The following is a 22,500-nucleotide window of genomic DNA, read 5'->3' as shown; positions in this document are numbered from 1 at the left end:
TGCTTGCTGGGATAGGCTCCAGCTGCCCTATGACCCAAGATGAAGTCGGTCTGGCAGATAGATGGATGGACAGAATATAAGACAGAGAGGACTTTAATAATGAACAGCATTTTATTATGTAGCCCATTGTATAATGCAGGCAACTGTAAACCTTTATGGCGCTTTATAGCATAAGGTGCTATATAATGCATGGCACCTTATAATGTAGAACATTTTATCATGTAGTGTGCTGTGAAATATCGGGAGCTGTGTAATGCAGTTCATTTAACAGTAGAGCACGTTAGAATATGGCGCAACATTCACTTCGATTCAATTAATTTCTGTATAGCGCTCTTCAAGGAGTGCAGGTGCAGAGCACTGAGACGTAGATCTCAGGTACATTGTAAGTATCGATCATAATAACGATTAAATACAAAACTAGTACATGTAAAGATACCGATTAGTTTAAACACTTTATATTGTCTGGTGCGTTTAATTTAGGACATTTTATGATGCAGAGCTCGTTATATTGTCTGGTACTTTATAATATGGGGCACTTCATAATGTAAGCTGCTATATGATGTAGGAGTGCTATGTTATGCTTTATCATGTAAGGCACTATATAATGTACAGCTCTTTATCATGTATGGCACATTGTGTTATTTGGAGGTACATTGTATATAATGTAGATTACTATATAACACAGGGCACTATATATTCGATGTCACTTCATTTTGTTTTGTGCTGTACTGTGTACAGTATATAAAGTAAAGTGCTATATATTGTAGGTGCCATATTGCTGGTTTATAGTGTTAGAACACTATATAATGTAGAGTTCTTTATGATCTATGCACAGTACAGAGCTGTATAATGTAGATTCTATATAACATAAGGTACTATGTAATCAAAGTCACTTCCTAATGTTTTGAGCTGTACAGTGTTGAGTATAAAAATTAAAGTTCTGTATAATATAGTGCCATATCTTATGTAATGCTTTATGTCTTTTATAGTGTTAGGACACCATATAATGTAGGGGTTCTTTATAATGTATGGCACAATATGGATCTGTATAATGTGGATTACTATATAACATAGGGCACTATATAATCAAAGTCACTTCATAATGTTTTGTGCTGTACAGTGTAGAGTATATAAATTAAAGTGTTGTATAATGTAGGTATCATAGTGGTGTTTTAAAGTGTAGGACACCATATAATGTAGAGTTCTTTATGATGTATGGCACAATGTGTTGTTTGGTGCTGTATAATGTAGTTATTATATAACAGAGGGCATTATATAATCAATGTAACATCATAATGTTTTGTGCTGTACACGTGTAGAGTATATAAATTAAAGTGTTGTATAATGTAGGTGTCATATCTTTATAACACTTTTCTGGTCTTTTATAGTGTAGGACACCATATAATGTAGAGCTCTTTATGATGTATGGCACAATGTGTTGTTTGGTGCTGTATAATGTAGATTATTATATAACAGAGGGCATTATATAATCAATGTAACGTCATAATGTTTTGTGCTGTACAGTGTAGAGAATATAAATTAAAGTGCTGTATAATGTAGGTGTCATATCTTATATAACACTTTATAGTGTTTTATAGTATAGGACACTATATAATGAAGAGATCTTTATGATAAATGCACAATATGGAGCTGCATAATGCAGATTATATTAGTAGATTGTATATGTAGATATGTGTAGATTATATAGCGCCCTATATTGCATAGGGCACTTCAGGTATATAATCAATGTCACTTTACAGTGTAGAGTATATACATTAAAGTGCTGTATAATGCAGGTGACATATAGTATATAACACTTTGTGGTGTTTTATATTGTAGGACACTATATAATGTAGAGTTCTTTATGATGTATGGCACAATGTGTTGTTTGGAGATTACTAAATTATATATGGGACTACTGTATATCATTAATATCACTTCAGAATGTTTTGTGCTTTAAGTGTAAAGTACTACAGTGTATAATGAAGGTGCCATGTCTTATATAACACTTTATGGTGTTTTATAGTGTAGGACACTATGCAATGTTGAATTTTTATGATCTATGGCACAATACGGAGATGTAAAATGTGCATTACTGTATAACACAGGGCACTGTGTAATCAGAGTCACTTCACAATGTTTTGTGCTTTATAGTGTAGAGTACTACAGTATATAACGTAGGTGCCATATCTTATATAGTATAACACTTTAAGCTGTATGGTGTTTTATAGGGTAGGGCACTATATACTGTGTATAATGCATGGCACTTTGAGAGCATTTTCTAAGACGATTGATAATGTAGGTTATTTATAATGTTTGGTGCCGTATATCGTATGACATTTAATAACTAATATCACTTTATTATTACATCTGGCAAATACTTCATAATTTAGAGCACTTAATGATGAAAAGTGCTGTACAAATCTTGAGGATTTTAGTTAGAACTTTTGATGAGGAGCACTGATATTAAGAGGTCTCAGATATTGTTACAGACCCCTCTTGCTCCTTCTATTTTCCTGAGTTTTTTTCTCTTTTTCTCTCTCCATCGCAGAGGTTTTTGCTCCATCGCCTGATATTCATCGCTAAAATCTCCCCTGAGCTGGCTGACCGGAGGACATTGGGAGGTAAGGAGAATCTTGACTGTCATCGCCTTAAGGCCCCATTGCATTAAGTTGGCATCACTTTACCCAACTTCTAGTCGGACGGGATGTTAATCTTGAGGATATGGTTGCTGATCTCATCGCCTGAGGATGAGGACACAACTGAGATTCGCTGGGGCTAACATATTAGATGACCTTGTGACGACTTTCCACCTCAGTTTCAGATTTCCAAAGTATCACAAGCTTGCTTCTTACTTCTGACAGTGAATAACAGGCTGCCTAACAGAACCAGCGCCTGTAAAGTGGGATTAACAGGTATGACAAGTTCAGCACAATCTGTGTCCTTTTTTTCATTCTATCATGGTACATAAAACGCAAGTCATCAGGCAGAGGAGCCGCTCTGCTGTTTGTGAGGTCCAAAAAACCCACATTCCTTATTCATCATTGTATGTATTGTACTTCCAGGTGAGCTGCCGTGTGATTTAGTCAGGGTGGGCCGCAGACCCGTTGAGTTGATGGAGATACAGTATGTCAGACAGGAGTGTGCTACAACTGTCATTGACTCTCTAACATTATATAAATGAAATCTGTGAGTGAAAATTGTTATAAAAGTTAAGTAATAAGATGGGGCCTTTAAACAGTTTTTTTAGTGTCTCATGCTTTAAGTTCCATGACAGAATGGAAAAAAGGGCAGAAGAAGGCTAGCATGGACACCCTCAGTCCCAAGGAAGGCACTCAGAGTCTCAGGACAGGCAGCAGAATCAAGATTTATTGTATGGCGCACATACAGACTCACTAGAGATGGCAATGAGTGAGCAGCCATAGGCATCTCTTACATTTATTACAATTCTTATCATACAAGTCATTATTCATCCTCATCTTCATCTGTAATTCTGCCAATATTTCTTAGCTGAGGGAGTGTCAAACCTCTCTCTGTCCATCATTTCTGTTTGCCAAGGCCTGTCCTTACTCCCTACTAGCGCGGCGCTTGCTAATATTATTTACAGCCAAAGATTTCACATTCTCTCTTTTAGCGAGGGGCCCGTCCTTTCCCAGCTCTCCTGCACGTCTTACCTTTGGCTTATGAACTATTGGTGGTTTCCAGCTCATACAGAATAATACAAATATGTAGGCATAAGTCTTTTTAATCCTAACTCTTACGTCTTAATGTTTATAAAAATATTGTATTTACTTTTCTCATGTGCTTATAAAACTTTTGTAGTTTGAGAGATTACCAGTTTTAAGAATCCATTTTTCTATAACCGCAGCTGAACTCGTCGTACGTGTAAAACGCTTGTAAGGTCACCAGCTTATTATTGCCAGTCAGAAAAAGAGGCAAGTTTGCAATACTTTGGAAATGTGGAACTGTTGCCATTGAGCCTCCTAATTTGTCATCCCCAGTGTGTGCTAGTCGTGTAATCTGACATACTCCACCAACAAGATTAGCAACTGGAGCTGTCAAGTCTGACGTCTCCTCCGACTAGAGGTTGTGTAATGTGACAGTGCTGGGGTCAGATGTCTCTTAACTCTCCCTCATGGCTGGAGGTGCTTGTCTTTATGATACAATGACCGTCTCTCTCTCTCTCTCTCTCCAGGTTACTATGAGCGACTCTACCAGAACCTTCAACGCTACTATCCTGGGGTGGGGATCACAGGACTGCTGTTGCTGTATCCGTCACAAATGGTCCATATGGTCGAGGTCAGTGAAACAGACCATCCAGCTCAATTAGTTCTCCCTCTAAGAAACTACAAGTGTCCAGTCAGACTCCAAACACCAGTCACTGCTGGCCTGAAAAGACCAGTGCTGAAGACCACCTACACCATCTAGCAGTGGCCTCATTACATGTCATCTGACCAGTCATTTCCATTTGATTTCAGAAACATATCCACCTTAATTTAATTAATGTAGCCAACACTCTTTTATGTATTATCAAGTGTCCCCTTAATTAAATGGACAGCCATCACCTTTGTGCCAAGTGACCTGCCTGCCTCATTCCATTAAGAAAGTGTCCATCTCAATAACCATTATTTGTCAAGTGCCTTAACATCTCATCAAGGGTCATCATAATTATTTGTCCTGACATGTAATTCATCCCATAATTTAATGCCACCCATATTTGCCACATCTTTTGAACATCTCTTAACATTTAAATGTTTATTCTCAATAGAAAACTCATCCTCCTTTGCTCTCTATTTATTTCCTGTCCAGCCACTTCTGCTATCTATTGAGTGTCATCTACCACCACCATCTCGTCATCAACTGTCCATCCCTCTTTACCATTTCAGAATTGTACAGCCATCTTTTCACAATTCTCATCAAGTGTGCAGCTATTTCTATCATGCCCATCTTGCCCAATGTCCACCTATCCTTAGGGTTTATTTAATAAATTGACCAATACACTTTACTTTGTCGTCACAAATTGTCCATCCACTTTTATCACTTCTAGTCCATGTCAAACTTTGCCAGTTATTCCCATAATTACTACCAAATGTCAACCTAGTTGTGTCATCTCCTTCAGTTGTCCATCCAGTTTAACCCTGAACTTATTAAACACCACATATGTCAGGTGTCCACCCTCATGTAAATGTCTATCCACCTGACTGTGACATCTCCATCAGTTGTCCATCTAGCGTAACCCTCAACTCATTAAATGCCCATCCTTCAACACTACATACATATCAGGTGGTCACCCACATTCATCTTCTCAGTTCCTTATGGTGAGCTGACCTCATCATTCCACAGTTACCAGCCAGCCTTCTTTGCCATCTCCTTCATCAGTTACCCCACTAGCTTTATCCTCAACTCATTAAATGTTGGCCCTTCAACACTACATACATATCAGGTGTCCACTCATATTTACCGTCTCACTGTGGTGAGCTGGCGTCTTCATACTATAGTTTCCAAGCAGTCATCTTTGCCATTTCCTTCATTCGGTCACCCTCATTTATCTTCTCATTAACTTATGGTGAGCTGGCCTATTCATACCACAGTTACAAGCCAGCCTTCTTTGTTATTTTCTTCATCGGTTACTCCATTAGCTTTACCTTCAACTCATTAAATGTTGGTCCTCTAACGCTACATACATATCAGGTGGTCACCCACATTCATCTTCTCATTACCTTAAGGTGAACTGACCTCTTCATACCACAGTTACCAGCCAGCCTTCTTTGCCATTTTCTTCATCGGTTACTCCACTAGCTTTACATATCATGTGGTCACTCACATTCATCTTATTAATTCCTTATGGTGAGCTAACCTCGTCATACCACAGTTACCAGCCAGTCATCTTTGTCATTTTCTTTATCCGGTCACCCACATTTATCTTCTCATTACCTTATGGTGAGCTGGCCTATTCATACCACAGTTACCAGCCAGCCTTCTTTGCTATTTTCTTCATTAGTTACTCCGCTAGCTTTACTTTCAACTCATTAAATGTTGGTCCTCTAACACTACATACATATCAGGTGGTCACCCAAATTCATCTTCTCATTACCTTAAGGTGAACTGACCTCATCATACCACAGTTACCAGCCACCCATCTTTGCCATTTCCTTCATCAGTTCCCCAGCCAGCTATGCCTTCAACTTATTAAATATTGGTCCTCTAACACTACATTCATATCAGGTGGTCACCCACATTCATCTTATTAATTCCTTATGTTGAGCTAACCTCGTCATACCACAGTTACCAGCCAGCCATCTTTGCGATTTCCTTCATCCGGTCACCCACATTTATCTTCTCATTACCTTATGGTGAGCTGTCCTATTCATACCACAGTTACCAGCCAGCCTTCTTTGCCATTTCCTTCATCGGTTACTCCACTAGCTTAACCCTCAACTCATTAAATGCCCATCCTTTAACACTACATACATATCAGGTGGTCACCTACATTCATCTTCTCATTACCTTAAGGTGAACTGACCTCATCATACCACAGTTACCAGCCACTCATCTTTGCCATTTCCTTCATCAGTTGCCCAGGCAGCTTGATCTTCTTCTTTATCTTGCTGCCAGCCACCATGACTATATTTTTTTGTTAATAATAGCAAGCATCCATAATTCATCACCATCTTTACATCTAAAATGCTCAGCTATGTTTAATGTTCCCTTCCATCAGTGCTGTCTGGCTAAATGTCCAGCTCACCCATCTTTATACTGTTTTCTTGTGTTCACCTTTAGTCCTCCAGTGATGTGCTTTACTCCATTCTGCGTGACCTGCGGGATGCGGAGAGTCGGAGTCACAGGTGAGAGATCAACTGAAAGAGGGGAGGGGGTCACTGTTGTGTCCCATCTTGACAGACTGTCCGTAAATGTCTATAAGCCCACCAAATGTCCCCATCAGTACTTGTGTGACACTTGTGGCACTGTGTTTCGGCTTGTGACTAGAAAGGTTCAAGAGATTGGCACCCCATTAAAGTCCAGCTGGTTCAAAAGTGCAAGTCTACGGACTGTTAGTGAAGGCAGCTGGACCCACCAGTGACCAAGGTGTTAAAATGTCAAGCACAAGGTTGTTGAGTCCAGCGCCATCTTTATGTGATTATGAGTGGGTCACCTTACTTGCTTGGACTTGGTGTATAGAAATGCTGAAGACATCTTACCAGTAGGTTGGGTACAATGGTCAACTACAATGGCCTGGCATCCCTTCTGGGGTTAACAATAACACATTTATATAGTGCATTTCTAGCTACTCACACTACTTCACAGTTGGGGGCCATTTCACCCACCACCATTATGCAACATCCACCTGGATGATGTGATGGCTGCTATTCATGTGCCAACGCACTCACCACACAGGAGCTATTAGGTGGTGAAGGGGTGAGAGATAATTAGCCAATAAGAGATAATCGATGATTGGGGGGCAGATTGGACAATGCTGTGGTGGGCAATTTTTAGCTAGGACATCAGGAATCCATCCTGCTCTTGTCAAAGGATGCCCAGGGATCTTTTATGACCACAGAGAGTCAGGACCTCAGTTTTACATCTCATCTGATGGATGGCATCATTTTTTACAGCACAGTGGTCTGTCACTGCTCTCTCTGCCCCCCGCTGGCCTCACCTCACCAACAGTTCTCCCAGCAGCAACCTAAGCTTTCCCATCTGTGCTGGTATGTGGAAGGTTGCTGGTTCAACTCCCATTACTGCCAGAAGGGATCCTACCCCGTTGGGCCCATGAGCAAGGCCCTTAACCTGAAAATTGCTCCAAGGGTGCTGCACAATGGCTGACCCCCCCAAAGGCCATGCAAAAAGACAATTTCCCCTTGAGGATTAACAAAGCATATTAAATCAAATCAAAATTAAAATCCAAGTATTGGCCAGACCCAGGCATGCTTAGCTTCAGGTGGGTTACATGTTTTGAAGGGCTGGTGGGATGCCTCTGCTGGCTCCTGTATTGTGCTTGTTCCTCCTATGTTCCTCAAGTAAAACAAAAACAGTAAATTTAGAAAATGGAGGAAGGGATGGCCTGCATTTTGAAAACACTTGTGCACATTGAACTGCCCGCCGAGCTTCACGTGGCTTTCTTCACTCTGTCCATGGTGGTGATAGCAGATAGCAGGAATTTAAAAAAAATACGAAGGTGCAGACGGGGTCCTGCACTTCATCACGTTGCACAGATGGCACAAAGGATTATCTGAAAAGCCCCAGCACGTGGCGTCTGCGAGGACTCAGATACAGTTCATCTACACATCTGAGCAGCATAAACCGGTAGCTGGGATTAACAAATTCACACGCCCACTGTCCCGTCATAATGAGTGCTCTCAAATAGGCCTCATTCTTTGTGCCAAACTACATGACAAAGCATCTCAGAAGCTGACGGGGCACAATGAAGTCACCAGCACTAAGTAGGTCAACTCATACAGCTCACTGTCGCCACCTGGGGACAAGTAAGAAAACAGCAAAAGGATGCTCTGTCTACTGGCAGTGCCATCTGAAACGCAATCCATCACATTAAATACACACGGTGCGTTTCATCATGGCACGGCTTTATTGTGTCAAAATTAAAAACTTATCAATCAAATGTTAGCTTTTCACAATAACACACTATTTTTGTGTCAGTTTAAAATTTTTGGCATGTTTTCGGGACACTGTATTAATCCCCGAGGGGAAATTGTTTTGGTTTTTTTTTGCATGACCTTTGGGGGGGGGGGGGCAGAGTGCAGGGTCGGCCATTGTACTGCACACCTGGAACAATTTTCTGGTTAAGGACCTTACTCAGGGGCCCAACGGAGTAAATGCAAAACAAAAGCAAATTGCATTTTAATGCAAAAGTCCATGGATCGCGTGTTACTAACTAAAAGAAAAGCAGACATGTTGCATTTCGCTTAATGACTACTCTGAGTGTATTGCATTTCAATTCAAGGCCACACATTAATTACGCCATCAGCGTCAACGGTTGGGGCAAGAAGCGTTCAAATCACAAGTGTCTTCACCTTGCCAGCTCTAAAGATGGTGGAAAGCTGATGAGGCAGGGGATCCACTGTCCCACTGAACAGGTGGAAGCTGGCAAAGTAAATGACGATTTAAGTTTCATTTCTTTGTTGACCGGTTGCGGGAAGAAGAATAGCTATTGGTAAACTTCTTAACATATTGGTCAGAATTATCAGAATATGATACAAAGCAAGCATACCGTAACAAGGGGTCCCCAACTCCGGTCCTGGGGGACCACATTGGCTTCAGGTTTTCATTCTGATCCGTTTCTGTCCATCCATCCATTTTCCAACCCGCTGAATCCGAACACAGGGTCACGGGGGTCTGCTGGAGCCAATCCCAGCCAACACAGGGCACAAGGCAGGAACCAATCCCGGGCAGGGTGCCAACCCACTGCAGGACACACACAAACACACCAAACACACACTAGGGCCAATTTAGAATCACCAATCCACCTAACCTGCATGTCTTTGGACTGTGGGAGGAAACCGGAGCGCCCGGAGGAAACCCACGCAGACACGAGGAGAACATGCAAACTCCACGCTGGGAGGACCCGGGAAGCGAACCCGGGTCTCCTAATTGCGAGGCAGCAGCGCTACCCACTGCACCACCGTGCCGCCCTAGTGTTCTGTCCATCCATCCATCCATTTTCCAACCCGCTGAATCCGAACACAGGGTCACGGGGGTCTGCTGGAGCCAAACCCAGCCAACACAGGGCACAAGGCAGGAACCAATCCCGGGCAGGGTGCCAGCCCACCGCAGCTAGTGTTCTGTTTTTGCTGTTAATTAACTACTTTTTCGGAGGCACGGTGGCGCAGTGGGTAGCGCTGCTGCCTCGCAGTTGGGAGATCTGGGGACCTGGGTTCGATTCCCGGGTCCTCCCTGTGCGGAGTTTGCATGTTCTCCCCGTGTCTGCGTGGGTTTCCTCCGGGCGCTCCGGTTTCCTCCCACAGTCCAAAGACATGCAGGTTAGGTGGATTGGCGATTCTAAATTGGCCCTAGTGTGTGCTTGGTGTGTGGGTGTGTTTGTGTGTGTCCTGCGGTGGGTTGGCACCCTGCCCAGGATTGTTTCCTGCCTTGTGCCCTGTGTTGGCTGGGATTGGCTCCAGCAGACCCCCGTGACCCTGTGTTCGGATTCAGCGGGTTGGAAAATGGATGGATGGATGGATGGATTAACTACTTTTGAATTAATTTTAATTGATTTGCTCCTTTAGAGCAGGGGTCTCCAACTCCAGTCCTGGAGAGCTACCGTGGCTGCAGGTTTTCATTCTAACCCTTTTCTTAATTAGTGAGCAGATTTTTTTTGCTGCTAATTAACACTTTGCCTTATTTTAATTGATGCACATCTTAAGACTCAGGCCACTTAATTATTTCTTTTTTCCTTAATTAGCAAGCAAACAATATTAAGACACAAAATGAACACATAAACAACAACCTGCATCCATCACACAATAACTGAAAATAAAGAAAGGTGAAGGCCTCAGTAATGTTCATCTGCTCAGGCCAACAAAACATTTTGACGGACCGTGCTCTTAAAAAAGAAAATTAACAGTTTTGGAAATGTCTGCCATGGCAGAATGAGCGCCATGGAATTAAATAACAGGTTTAATTAGCAACGAGAATTGGCTTCAAATTAAGAAACGGAATGAAGTGAAGTTGGTTGGAGTTTGAGGCCCCAACTTAGTTGCTCATCTGGTGGCTCACTTCACATCAAATTTATGTTTAGGTAGGTAGGTAGGTAGATACTTTATTAATCCCGAGGGGAAATTCACCTACTCCAGCAGCAGCATACTGATAAAAGCAGTATTAAATTAAAGAGTGATAACAATGCAGGTATACAGACAGACAATAACTTTGTATCATGTTAAAGTTTACCCCCCCAGGTGGAATTGAAGAGTCACATAGTGTGGTGGAGGAACGATCTCCTCAGTCTGTCAGTGGAGCAGGACGGTGACAGCAGTCTGTCGCTGAAGCTGCTCCTCTGTCTGGAGATGATCCTGTTCAGTGGATGCAGTGGATTCTCCATGATTGATAGGAGTCTGCTCAGCGCCCATTGCTCCACCACAGATGCCAAACTGTCCAGATCCATGCCTACAATAGAGCCTGCCTTCCTCACCAGTTTGTTCAGGCGTGAGGCGTCCTTCTGCTTTATGCTGCCTCCCCAGCATACTACCGCGTCGCCACAACCGTCTGATAGAACATCTGCAGCATCTTATTGCAGATGTTGAAGGACGCCAGCCTTCCAAGGAAGTATAGTCGACTCTGTCCTTTCTTACACAGAGTATCAGTATTGGCAGTCCAGTCCAATTTATCATCCAGCTGCACTCCCAGGTATTTATACGTCTGCACCCTCTGCACACAGTCACCTCTGATGATCACGGGGTCCATGAGGGGTCTGGGCCTCCTAAAATCCACCACCAACTCCTTGGTTTTGCTGGTGTTCAGTTGTAGGTGGTTTGAGTCGCACCATCTAACAAAGTTCTTGATTAGGTTCCTATACTCCTCCTCCTGCCCACTTCTGGTGCAGCCCACGATCGAAGTGTCATCAGCAAACTTTTGCACGTGGCAGGACTCTGAGTTGTATTGGAAGTCCGATGTATATAGGCTGAACAGGACCGGAGAAAGTACAGTCCCCTGTGGCGCTCCTGAATTGCTGACCACAATGTCAGACCTGCAGTTCCCGAGATGCACATACTGAGGTCTGTCTTTAAGACAGTCCACGATCCATGCTACCAGGTATGAATTACCATCTCTTCTACTCCCATCTCTGTCAGCTTGTCCCTAAGGAGCAGAGGTTGGATGGTGCTGAAGGTGCTAGAGAAGTCTAGAAACACAATTCTTACAGCACCACTGCCTCTGTCCAAGTGGGAGAGGGATCGGTGTAGCATGTAGATGATGGCATCCTCCGCTCCCACCTTCTGCTGGTATGCGAACTGCAGAGGGTTGAGGGCGTGGTGGACCTGTGGCCTCAGGTGGTGAAGCAGCAGCCTCTCCATGGTCTTCATCACATGTGACGTCAGGGCGACAGGCCAGAAGTCATTCAGCTCACCTGGACGTGATACCTTTGGGACTGGGGTGATGCAAGATGTTTTCCAAAGCCTCGGGACTCTCCCCTGTTCCAGGCTCAGGTTGAAGACCCCTGATTTAGACAACATATAAACTTTTTCAGTGAGACCCAAAACATACTTCTCATCATTTCAGAAGTGGAACACTTCACTCTTTCTGTCTGATTGTAGTCTGTTCTGCGCTCTTCACTTGTGGTGATCAATTTGCACCATTGTCCTGGCACACTTGCTCCAAAACAGCTCCCCCCTTCATTGATGTTTACTAGATTACGTTGACCTGTTTTGTAAGTTACTTTGGATAAAAACTTCTGCTATGCCAGCGTTTCTCAACCTTTAAGTATTTGCGACCCAAGTTTTCATAACAGTTTTAATTGCGCCCCCCTAAGGTTTTTTTGAAAGGAGCCCACTAATACCAATTTTTCTTTTTAAATTAATGATATATCATAGATGCATATTTTATTATACCTACTTAACTTTTATCGACATTTATCTAACTCTATATTTATTTTTCTAGTATCAGAATGTAGTTTAAGTTAATTTGTTTTGGTTTCAATAGATGTATTTTTCATATTTTTGATTCTTGTTTTCTTTTTTTCACATCTTTGTGCCCCCTTATTTGTTACTTAGCGCCCTGCTAGGGGGGCCCGCCCCACAGTTTGAGAACCGCTGTGCTAAGCAAATAAATGTAAACACAAAGGAGCAGACGGCCATGAAACGCAACATTAAAGTGTCCCTGTCACACGGCTCTCTGCTGCCACCTAGAGCTCAATGACCAAACAGCAAATGGAAGATGTGCTAACCGAAAATAACAAGACATTCATATTACTCTGACAGCAGCCAGGTTTTAAAGAGAAATGTGTAATTTCGTTATAATTACTAATAAATTACTTACACAAATATGAATAGGAGACAAATAAATAATTTAGACAAATATAAGGAGAAGACTTTCTGCAGTACAATGCTGGGTTACCTGCCTTGCTCAATCAGATTTGTAAGGCGGACTTTAGACTTGGACAATCCAGATCTGCTCTGCTGTGTTTTTAAATTTATATTTAATCATTTTATTTCTGAAAAGTAACATAACATACAATCAAGCAAATTAAAATTTCAGAAGTTATACCACAAACAACTTCAAAACCTAACAAAGCAAGAATGTTCCTACCTGCACCTTGGATCAAACACTCAAGCGTCACACTCTGTAGCTTAAATACAGGCCCTCTCTCCCCGTTCAACTGTCAGCATGGCTGTGTTACATCTGCAGTTTTCCGAAGAAGATCACACGATAACGGAATGGTGACATCAACGTGGCAGGCTCGGTGGGTCACGTGGGTCAGACAAATTTCAATAGTTGGGCCGAGGAATGCAGCTGAACAGTCTAATTTCTTTTTCTTTCTTTCTTTCTTTCTTTCTTTCTTTCTTTCTTTCTTTCTTTCTTTCTTTCTTTCTTTCTTTCTTTCTTTCTTTCTTTCTTTCTTTCTTTCTTTCTTTCTTTCTTTCTTTCTTTCTTTCATTGAATTTATTTAAAGTATGTAAGATTCCATACAATCAAGTCAAACTTAACAAAACTAAATTCAATTCAAACCCTACTCATGAGAAATAGAGGAACTTTTGAGAGTCGTAAAGAGGGAAAGGAGTCTTTCTCCTCAATTTAAGTGCTCATTCTAACATATTATTGCCAGCCAGGTTTTAAAAATGTTTTGCACAGATCCTCTAAGAGAGAATTTGATTTTTTTTCCAGTATCAAATCTATCTATCTATCTATCTATCTATCTATCTATCTATCTATCTATCTATCTATCTATCTATCTATCTATCTATCTATCTATCTATCTATCTATCTATCTATCTATCTATCTATACACATATGTTACGGCCAAAACCCGAAATTGGCCAAAGCGGGAAATGGCCAATGTGGCTGTAAATTGACCGGCCAATGTCCGATCTTTTCCTCGATTTCGGGATTTGGCCAGCCAGTTTGTGAAATGGCATGGGGCGATCGGCCAAAGTCGGAAGGAAAAAGGCATGAGCAGCGATTTGTTGCGCACTTAGTAGTGCAATTGCGTTGAGTGTAGCCTTGGCGGCTCATGTTCAGAAAGCAGACACCACTTGGTTGTTACACAATAATTAAGATCAGGTATATAAGTAGATTTCACATTTCTGTTATCATTTTAGCAATAAAATAGTGACTTAACATCAGGGACCTATTTTATTGACCTTAAGGTTAGTGTTTGGGCGAGGGGAAGGCCGTCTCAAGTGGCGTCCGCTTTGCTGAACAAGACCCGCCTTGAGCAGTTTCTCGTGCAGAATGGAAAACTCACTTCTGAATCGGCATCTGAAATTTTTTAAGCATCTTCGCACCTTGAGCGGACAGTCTTACATCAGTGCATCGAATTTTGACCAGGGAGTTCTCGCCACTTCGCGAAATGGCTGGCCAAAGTAACATATATGCTGGTCTAGTACTTCGGACTTTGGCCACACCTCGCGGCCAAAATGCGAAATGGCCGGTCAATTCGGGAACTGGCTGAACTTTGGGTTTTGGCTGTAACATATGTATATATATATATATATGGTTGAAATAGTTTACTGTCAAATAATGCAAAGAGTACGCGACACGTGTTTCGCCCTAATTCTGGGCCCATCAGGCGTACACACGCGCTGCACTCCCTCTCGGGAATCGAACGTCGGCGCAAGAGGCGAAGCCCCTAACGTTGCGCCACGGCATGTGGTTCGTTTATTTGACAGCATGTAGATCGGACCAACCTCAAGCGTTACCTGGTAGGTAACCACCCATACAATTACATTGTAATTCAGACTACGAATGCCGTGAATATATATACTGTATATATATATATATATATATATATAAAAGCCAAATACCACTGACTCACTCATCATGAAATCTCCCGAACCATGAGGACTTGGGACTTGAAATTTGGAATGTAGGTTACCCGTGGCCCATAGGTGCTTGCTAAGAAACGGTTTTAAAAATGTCGTGGAACAAGCGTGAAATTTCTTATAGTTTTTCAGACCCGTTTGTATGTCTGTCCGCTTTTCACGAGAGACCTACTTAACGGATTTAGATCGGGTTTTTTTCTATAATTTGCTTGTACATGCCGTTGATTCTGCGACTTTCTCAGCGTGCTAAGTATCATAGTTCACTTGCGGTACCGATTAATTAGTGCGAATCCAAGAGAGACTCATTGGGCTGCGGAGCCCTCCTCACTCACGCGTCTGCCTCGGGGCATAACCTTAACTGTGCTTAGTTAGCGAACGATAGAACTACTTAACGGATTTAGATCTTTTTTTATTACCACGCTTATTTTAACTTCACCTGTTCACCTTGTCTGGTACAAATCTTCCTATTGTCCAAATGACTTGAAATTTTGCACACTTACTCACTTGCGATGGAAATACATGAATCAATAATCAGTTTCACTAATTGATCAATTAATCCATGTTAATTAAGAAATGAAATTTTCATATGAAGAATAGTTAAAGATTTCACCAATAGATGGCGTTAGTAACGGATAGAAATATTAAAGGAAGTGTTAAAATATTGACTACAAAATTATACTAAAACAAACCCAAGACTAAAAAGTTGAAAATAATATATATATATATATATATATATATATATATATATATATATATATATATATATATATATACTTTTTAAAAACCATGCTTATATTAAGTTAAAAAGCGTACTAAAAAGTAAACAATAAGTCATACATCACTCGTAAAGTGAAAGCGTGGGCGCTTTTCATCAATCAATAAAATCTTAGCAAAAAATGGGTGTGCCAGTTTAGATTAGGACACAGTTACTCGTACCAGGCTAGTCTGGAGCCACCAATCAATCTACAATAAGTGCATGTTTTATATTTACACGCAGTGGAAAGAATTGAGACCCCTTCACTTTCTGTGTTGGTTGTAGATTTCGTTTTAAATGAACAGATTTTGCCATTTTTGCCAATCAATTTACACACATTCTTCTTCTTTCGGCTGCTCCTGTTAGAGAGCGTGGGCGCTTTTCATCAATCTATAAAATCTTAGCAAAAGTGGCCAACGTTTTTATTTTGCGAGTGATGTATGAAAGGTTTATTTTTTACTTTTTAGTACACTTTTTAACTTAATATTAACATGTTTTTAAAAAAGTATTGTTTTAATATATATAGTGTTTTTTTCTATATTTTGCTTGAACATTCCGGTTGATTTTGTTACTTCTCTCATTGCGCTCAGTATCATAGTTCGCTTGCAGGAGCGATACATTGGCGCTACACCGTGGGGAGGGGTGAAGAGTGACGTCAGGAGTAGAAAGCTGGGCGGGGCCTCCTTGCTGGCCTGTTTTACTAATACGTGGGCGGAGCCGCAGGGGATGGCTAGTAGTAGATACTGTATATATCATCAGTAACCCACTGACTTAGCAGAAGTGAATTAGGATTCTTCCAGTTGATTAAGACAAGTCTACATGCCAATAGTGAAGTAAAGGCATCTGGGAGTCCACCAAACACAAGTGTTAGTGGATTATTAGTGATTGTGACTCTGATGCTGTCTGATAGGCATTTACATTTTTTTGTGCAGAATGATGTTAATTTGGTGCACACCCAAATTTCTCAGTCTGGAGAAGCAGCGGTTCCACTGTGATGTTCTTCCGTGTTGCTGAACCCTTCACCCTACCCCAGAGAAGGAGTCCAGGACTCTCATTTCTGCTGCCTGTACCCTCCATCTCAATGTGTTGGTCACCACTAGAAGTGAGAATGTGGGTGTGGAGTGATCAGTAATGTGGCACCATAATCTGAGAATGAGCTCCGGCTTCACCACTACAGTCAGGTACAATGCACACAAGACAATGAATTCCCAGACCGGATGCTCTGTAATACTCAGCTGCACCTTCAGCTCCTGTCTGTGATCAAACACCAGAGATGAATCGCACTCTTAGTACAGTATGAGAATGAGGAGAGTTGATTTTATGCCAAGTGTGGACACGTAGCTCTCAACGAGAGGTTTACGTTCTTAACTCTCTTTTTCTTGTTTGTTTTAATGCCTTCAGCCCTCTGATCCTGGAGCCCAAAGTCCTGGTGATGTCGCATGATATTCCTCACCGACTCTTTCAGCAGTGGACCTACAAGGTGCTCAGCATCCCTTCCAGCAGGATAACAGGCCAGGAGCACGAGGAGCCAACAGGCGAACTCATTCTAGAATCCCTGAGTGTCTTGCTGAAACTGGGGATGCATTTCCTGACATCTCCAAAGGTGATGTACAAGCAGTCTCGTTCCTAAAACAGAAAAAAAATGGGGGCTGCTCGGTGCACTCCATTTTGATAACCACTGATTTCAATTCAGGATTGTGGAGGTTGGAGCCTATCAAGGACTGCATTGGGACAACAAGGCAGAAAACAACCCCACATGGGGGTGCCAGTTTAGATTAGGACACAGTTACTCGTGCCAGGCTAGTCTGGAGCCACCAATCAACCTACAATAAGTGCATGTTTTATATTTACAGTACATGAAGTGGAAAGAATTCTGACCCCTTCACTTTCTGTGTTGGTTGTAGATTTCATTTTAATTGGACTGATTTTGCAATTTTTGCCAATCAATCTACATTCTTCTTCGTTTGGCTGCTCCCATTAGGGGTCGCCACAGTGGATCATCTTCTCCTATATCCTTCTGTCCTCTCCATCTTGTTCTGTTACACCCATCACCTGTATGTCTTCTCTCATCACATCCATAAACCTTCTCTTAGGTCTTCCTCTTTTCTTCTTGCCTGGCAGCTTCATCCATATACTCAACATCTCTCCTCTGCACATGTCCAAACCAACACAATCTCGCCTCTCTGACTTTGTCTCCAAACCATCCAACTTCAGCTGACCCTCTAATGTCCTCATGTCTAATCCTGTCCATCCTTGTCACACCCAATGCAAATCTTAGCATCTTTAACTCTGCCACCTTCAGCTCTGTCTCCTGCTTTCTGGTCAGTGCCACCGTCTCCAACCCATATAACATAGCTGGTCTCACTACCGTCTTGTAGGCCTTCCCTTTCACTCTTGCTGATACCCGTCTGTCACAAATCACTCCTGATACTCTTCTCCACCCACTCCACCCTGCCTGCACTCTCTTTTTCACTTCTCTTCCACAATCCCCATTACTCTGTACTGTTGATCCCAAGTATTTAAACTCATCCACCTTCTCCAATGCTACTCCCTGCATCCTCACCATTCCACTGACCTCCCTCTCATTTACACACAAGTATTCTGTCTCGTTCCTACTGACCTTCATTCCTCTCCTCTCTAGAGAAGTTCTCCACCTTCTCCTGGGTCTCCTCAATAATAGCCCATAATGACAAAGTAATAACATGTTTTCAGAACATTTTGCAAATTTGATAAAAATCAAAAATTGAAATCTGTTTATTCAGACCCTTAAATTATAATAATAATAATAATAATAATTATAAACTAATAATTATTAGTTTACAGATACAGGTCAATTTCCATTAGAGCAAACTCTTTAAATGAAGTTTTCGATTTAAGATTTTTTTTTTTTGGTCCTGGCCAATTGCCCATAGAGCTAGTGTTTAAAAAATCTTATTACAGTGAAGTGCATTTTATTTGCAAAAGTAATTTTTCATGAACAAATAGCAAAACGTGAATTTCTTCTGGCCTTGGTCTGGAAATGAAGAAAGGTCTAAGTGCAGACCCACAATTCAGAGGCTCCTCTGAACAGCCAATTAGATTGAACGTTTAAGTCACTTGTTTTACTCGCCAGTCATTTTCGAGTCAGATAAACAACCCTAAACTTCAGCAGAGAGTAGCCAGGCGTATGATGCAACATCCCTGACATATAATGAAATGCAACAACCTCCTCAACGGAGCGTAGCACTGGAGGTTTGCAGCAAGGTCATTACACGCACTGTACTTTATTTTTGGGTTCCTCAAGGAACGGTTTGACCTCGCTTGGCAAATCGAACCCATGGAGGGTTCATTTTTGGCTTGTTCTTCAGCAAAAATGCCGACTGCTGAGCTTCCCTTGTATTTATGCTACTCGACCAGTTTCCAACTTATTTCATAAAGTCGTTGGAGTCTACTGTGTCATAGCACCCCAAGCCCAATGCCTGCAGACTTCTGCTTCCTGGTAGACAATTGTATAAGGAAATGAAGTCAGATGAGCTCAGTTTGACTGAATGGTTCCTGTTCTTCCCCAACAGGCCTCTAAAAACTCCGCAGACTCTGCCGTTTTTGACAAAGTGCCGGAGTTAATCTTGCCCGAAGACACCATCAAAATCCTGCTCAAGTGCAAACAACTTTTGACCCCTGAGGAATATTTGAAGAGCTACGACGGTCCTCTAGACGTCATGCTGGACTCAGGTAAGGGTTTTCCATTGTATCCCCCACTGTTGTAACCACCACGAGTAAATACCAAACGAACTGGCCATGATGTTGCTCCAGCCAGTGCAATGGGCTGTTAACCAATGTTCATTAAAACCAGCAGCTGAAGAAGAAGATATGAGTGTGGAACACTTACCTCCAAATGTCAGCCTTTAATGAATTACAGCAATGTTAATTATGGAAGGTACTGAATAATGTTGATGACCACCTTGTAAGAACCACTGACTTGATAACACAACTAGCGCATCACGTGACCACCAACCAATTTATTTACAGTAGCATGCAGACTGGGTTAGTTGTTGTTTGACCACACATTAAAATAGGCAAGATGAATGATTGCACCAAGACTTTGACAGCAGTACTGTTGGTGTCCAGAAGCGGCATCTCAAACAGCAGCTTTCTTGGTAGTTTCACACATTGTAAACTCTAAGGACTGTAATTTCCCAAAAACGTTAAGAGGTTTTTCTTTATACAAAGAACGATAGACATTTGGAATAAGCTACCAAGTAGTGTGGTAGACAGTTGGACTTTAGGGACTTTCAAAACTCTACTTGATGTTTTATTGGAAGAAATAAGTGGATAGGACTGGTGAGCTTTGTTGGGCTGAATGTCCTGTTCTCATCTACAGTGTTCTAAAGTTCTAATGTTCATAACCAAAAAATAACCAGTGAGCAGCAAATCTGTGGGTGAATAAGAGCAGAAGAATGGCCGGACTTGTTCAAGCTAATAGACAAATACTCAGATAACAGTGACGTGCAGAAAGGCATCCATGAAGAACATGGTGGACTTTGAAGTGGACTGGCTACAGCACTAGAAGACCACGCTAGGTTCACTTCTGTCATGGAGGCTGCAGTCGGCACATGAACACCCAAGCAAGCCAACTCATAATAGGAAAAATGTCACCTTGTCCGAAGAATCTCAAGTTCTGCTGTGTTACGGAGAGGGTAGGGACAGAACCAATGGAACTATTCTGCCTTGCGTTGAATAGTACCATCTGGTCAATATAATGTAACCCTGAGGGAATGTTTTCTTAGGATACATTAGGCCTCTTAGTGCCAACTGAGCTCATTCTTGCCCGGGTAATGCTGGGGCCTGACGCTTATGTAAGACACACCTACACCATTGCCCAAGTAACGCTCGGCACTAACGCTGTTAGCACTTTTATAACCTGAGTAATTTTACAGCTCATGTGACACTCAGGTCTAACTCTGAGGAGGTTAAGCTCCTTCGTGTTATGTTTACCCCTGGAAAAATAAGTCAAAAACATTGAATTATTTTCAACAAGAAAAAATGTTATGACGTGTTAACAGAAACATAAAAAGACCAAAACGTCAATGTAAATACACCAGGACAGGCATGTCGAGTGTCACCTGCTGCAATGATGCCGATTTTGTACACATCATTGGTGTGACATGTTTTGAAACAGATGCCAGTGCACAGCCCAACGCCACAATCAGGACAGTAGAAATGTGTTTCTTGCGCACGAGAAGGTAGAAAGTCAGTGCCTGATCCGCACAATAGATGCGACCCTTGTGTTATTGTGAGCGACTATACCCCAACACTTAGTGACTTACACATTTCCCCCGACATGAACATTAACAGTTACTACATTGTGAACAGTGCTTAGTAGGCTAATGTCTTTGTCCTTCCTCTTCATCGGTGACTAAATTTACCAGACATATCATGGCAGATTGGTCTTACCGTGCCGTATGCATCAATTTCACTATCTGTGTCAAGTCTGATGACCAATTCACATCGTCACTATCTCTTGATTCAAATAATGGTTCTGTTTCAGTTTGTTCTAAAACTGGCTTTACAGCTTCTCCTTTACACACCATTGTGTGTTTTAGTTGAAGGCTCCGCCCCACTCATAAATATTGACGAGTTAACATAGAAATATTCATGATGTTTTGCAGGATTATGCCATTTTATCCACTAGATGGCAGCAGAACACTGTCCCATGTCTTCTTTGGGCTTAATGCGCCATCTTTCATCAAAACAGGTTAACCTGAGAGACTTTCGGGCTTAGGGCGGCACAGTGGGTAGCACTGCTGCCTCGCGGTAAGGAGACCTGGGTTTACTTCCCGGGTCCTCCCTACGTGGAGTTTGCATGTTCGCTCCGTTTCTGCGTGGGTTTCTTCCCACAGTCCAAAGACATGCAGGTTAGGTGCATTGGCGATCCTAAATTGTCCCTAGTGTGTGCTTGATGTGTGGGTGTGTGTGCCCTGTGGTGGGCTGGCACCCTGCCCTGGGTTTGTTCCTGCCTTGTGCCCTGTGCTGGCTGGGATTGGCACCAGCAGACCCCCGTGACCCTGTAGTTAGGATATAGCGGGTTGGAAAATGACTGACTGACTGACTGACTTTCGGGCTTAACCATTTTTGCATAGGTTTCCAGGTTTGGGAGAGGCTGAGGGTTTACTCCAAGAAGAGTAATATAATGGCTTGTCAACCTAAGCATTAAGAATATAAAGTATCTTAACAACACTGGAGAAATTAGCAATAAGGTTATTTGTTTACAGCAGACCTTTGTCACTGAGCTGCATCACAAACAAGTTAGAAAGAAAGGAGACGTGACTCCATCAGACTGGAGCCATTGTCTTTTTCCTAATATAATAGTTGCTGCAGATTTCAGTTCCCAAGGGTAAAAAGCAACAGATACATTTTTTATTCCTACAGCTGTGAGCATTTTGAGTCCTGTTACTTGTAGAGATGCTGCTGAATTCTGGATTATTATTATTTGATGTGTTGTTAAAGGCCATTTTCCTTCTTTGTACTAATCTTGAGTGTGCATACTTAAGATAACACCAGCTTTTAGTTCTCCCCTCTTGGCTCATTTTCTTATAGTTTTGTAATGGCGCCTAATGCTCTGATTCTTCCTGCCAGGATAATAAAGTCTCCCTAAACCAAAGGAGATTCACGCGTCACAACACTCCGCAGCTAAGATGTGACGACTTGTTCTTTTGCAGAGTTTGTGTGGCCTCCAGCAGAACACTTCCTGCCTTTGGACTGAAGATAGGCAGAGTGGGG

At 42.0% G+C, this 22,500-nt stretch overlaps 1 protein-coding gene across 2 annotated transcripts in view; it reads left to right on the top strand.

Annotated features, from left to right (window-relative positions):
• Window positions 1-22,500, top strand: part of LOC114665073 (testis-expressed protein 47) — a 38,748-nt gene that overhangs the window by 15,824 nt on the left and 424 nt on the right. For both annotated transcript variants that reach the window (XM_028819447.2, XM_028819448.2), the window contains exons 2-7: window positions 2,552-2,624; window positions 4,196-4,299; window positions 6,781-6,845; window positions 17,143-17,344; window positions 19,293-19,452; window positions 22,440-22,500. The exon at window positions 22,440-22,500 is cut by the window's right edge and continues 424 nt beyond it. In XM_028819447.2, coding sequence (XP_028675280.1) covers window positions 2,552-2,624; window positions 4,196-4,299; window positions 6,781-6,845; window positions 17,143-17,344; window positions 19,293-19,452; window positions 22,440-22,483 — 648 coding nt within the window. In that variant the 3' untranslated portion in view covers window positions 22,484-22,500. The remainder of the gene's footprint in view (window positions 1-2,551; window positions 2,625-4,195; window positions 4,300-6,780; window positions 6,846-17,142; window positions 17,345-19,292; window positions 19,453-22,439) is intronic.

This window comes from Erpetoichthys calabaricus, chromosome 14 (assembly GCF_900747795.2).
Source record: "Erpetoichthys calabaricus chromosome 14, fErpCal1.3, whole genome shotgun sequence".
Lineage (NCBI taxonomy): Eukaryota > Metazoa > Chordata > Cladistia > Polypteriformes > Polypteridae > Erpetoichthys > Erpetoichthys calabaricus.
This window is presented reverse-complemented; position numbering and strand designations above follow the sequence as displayed.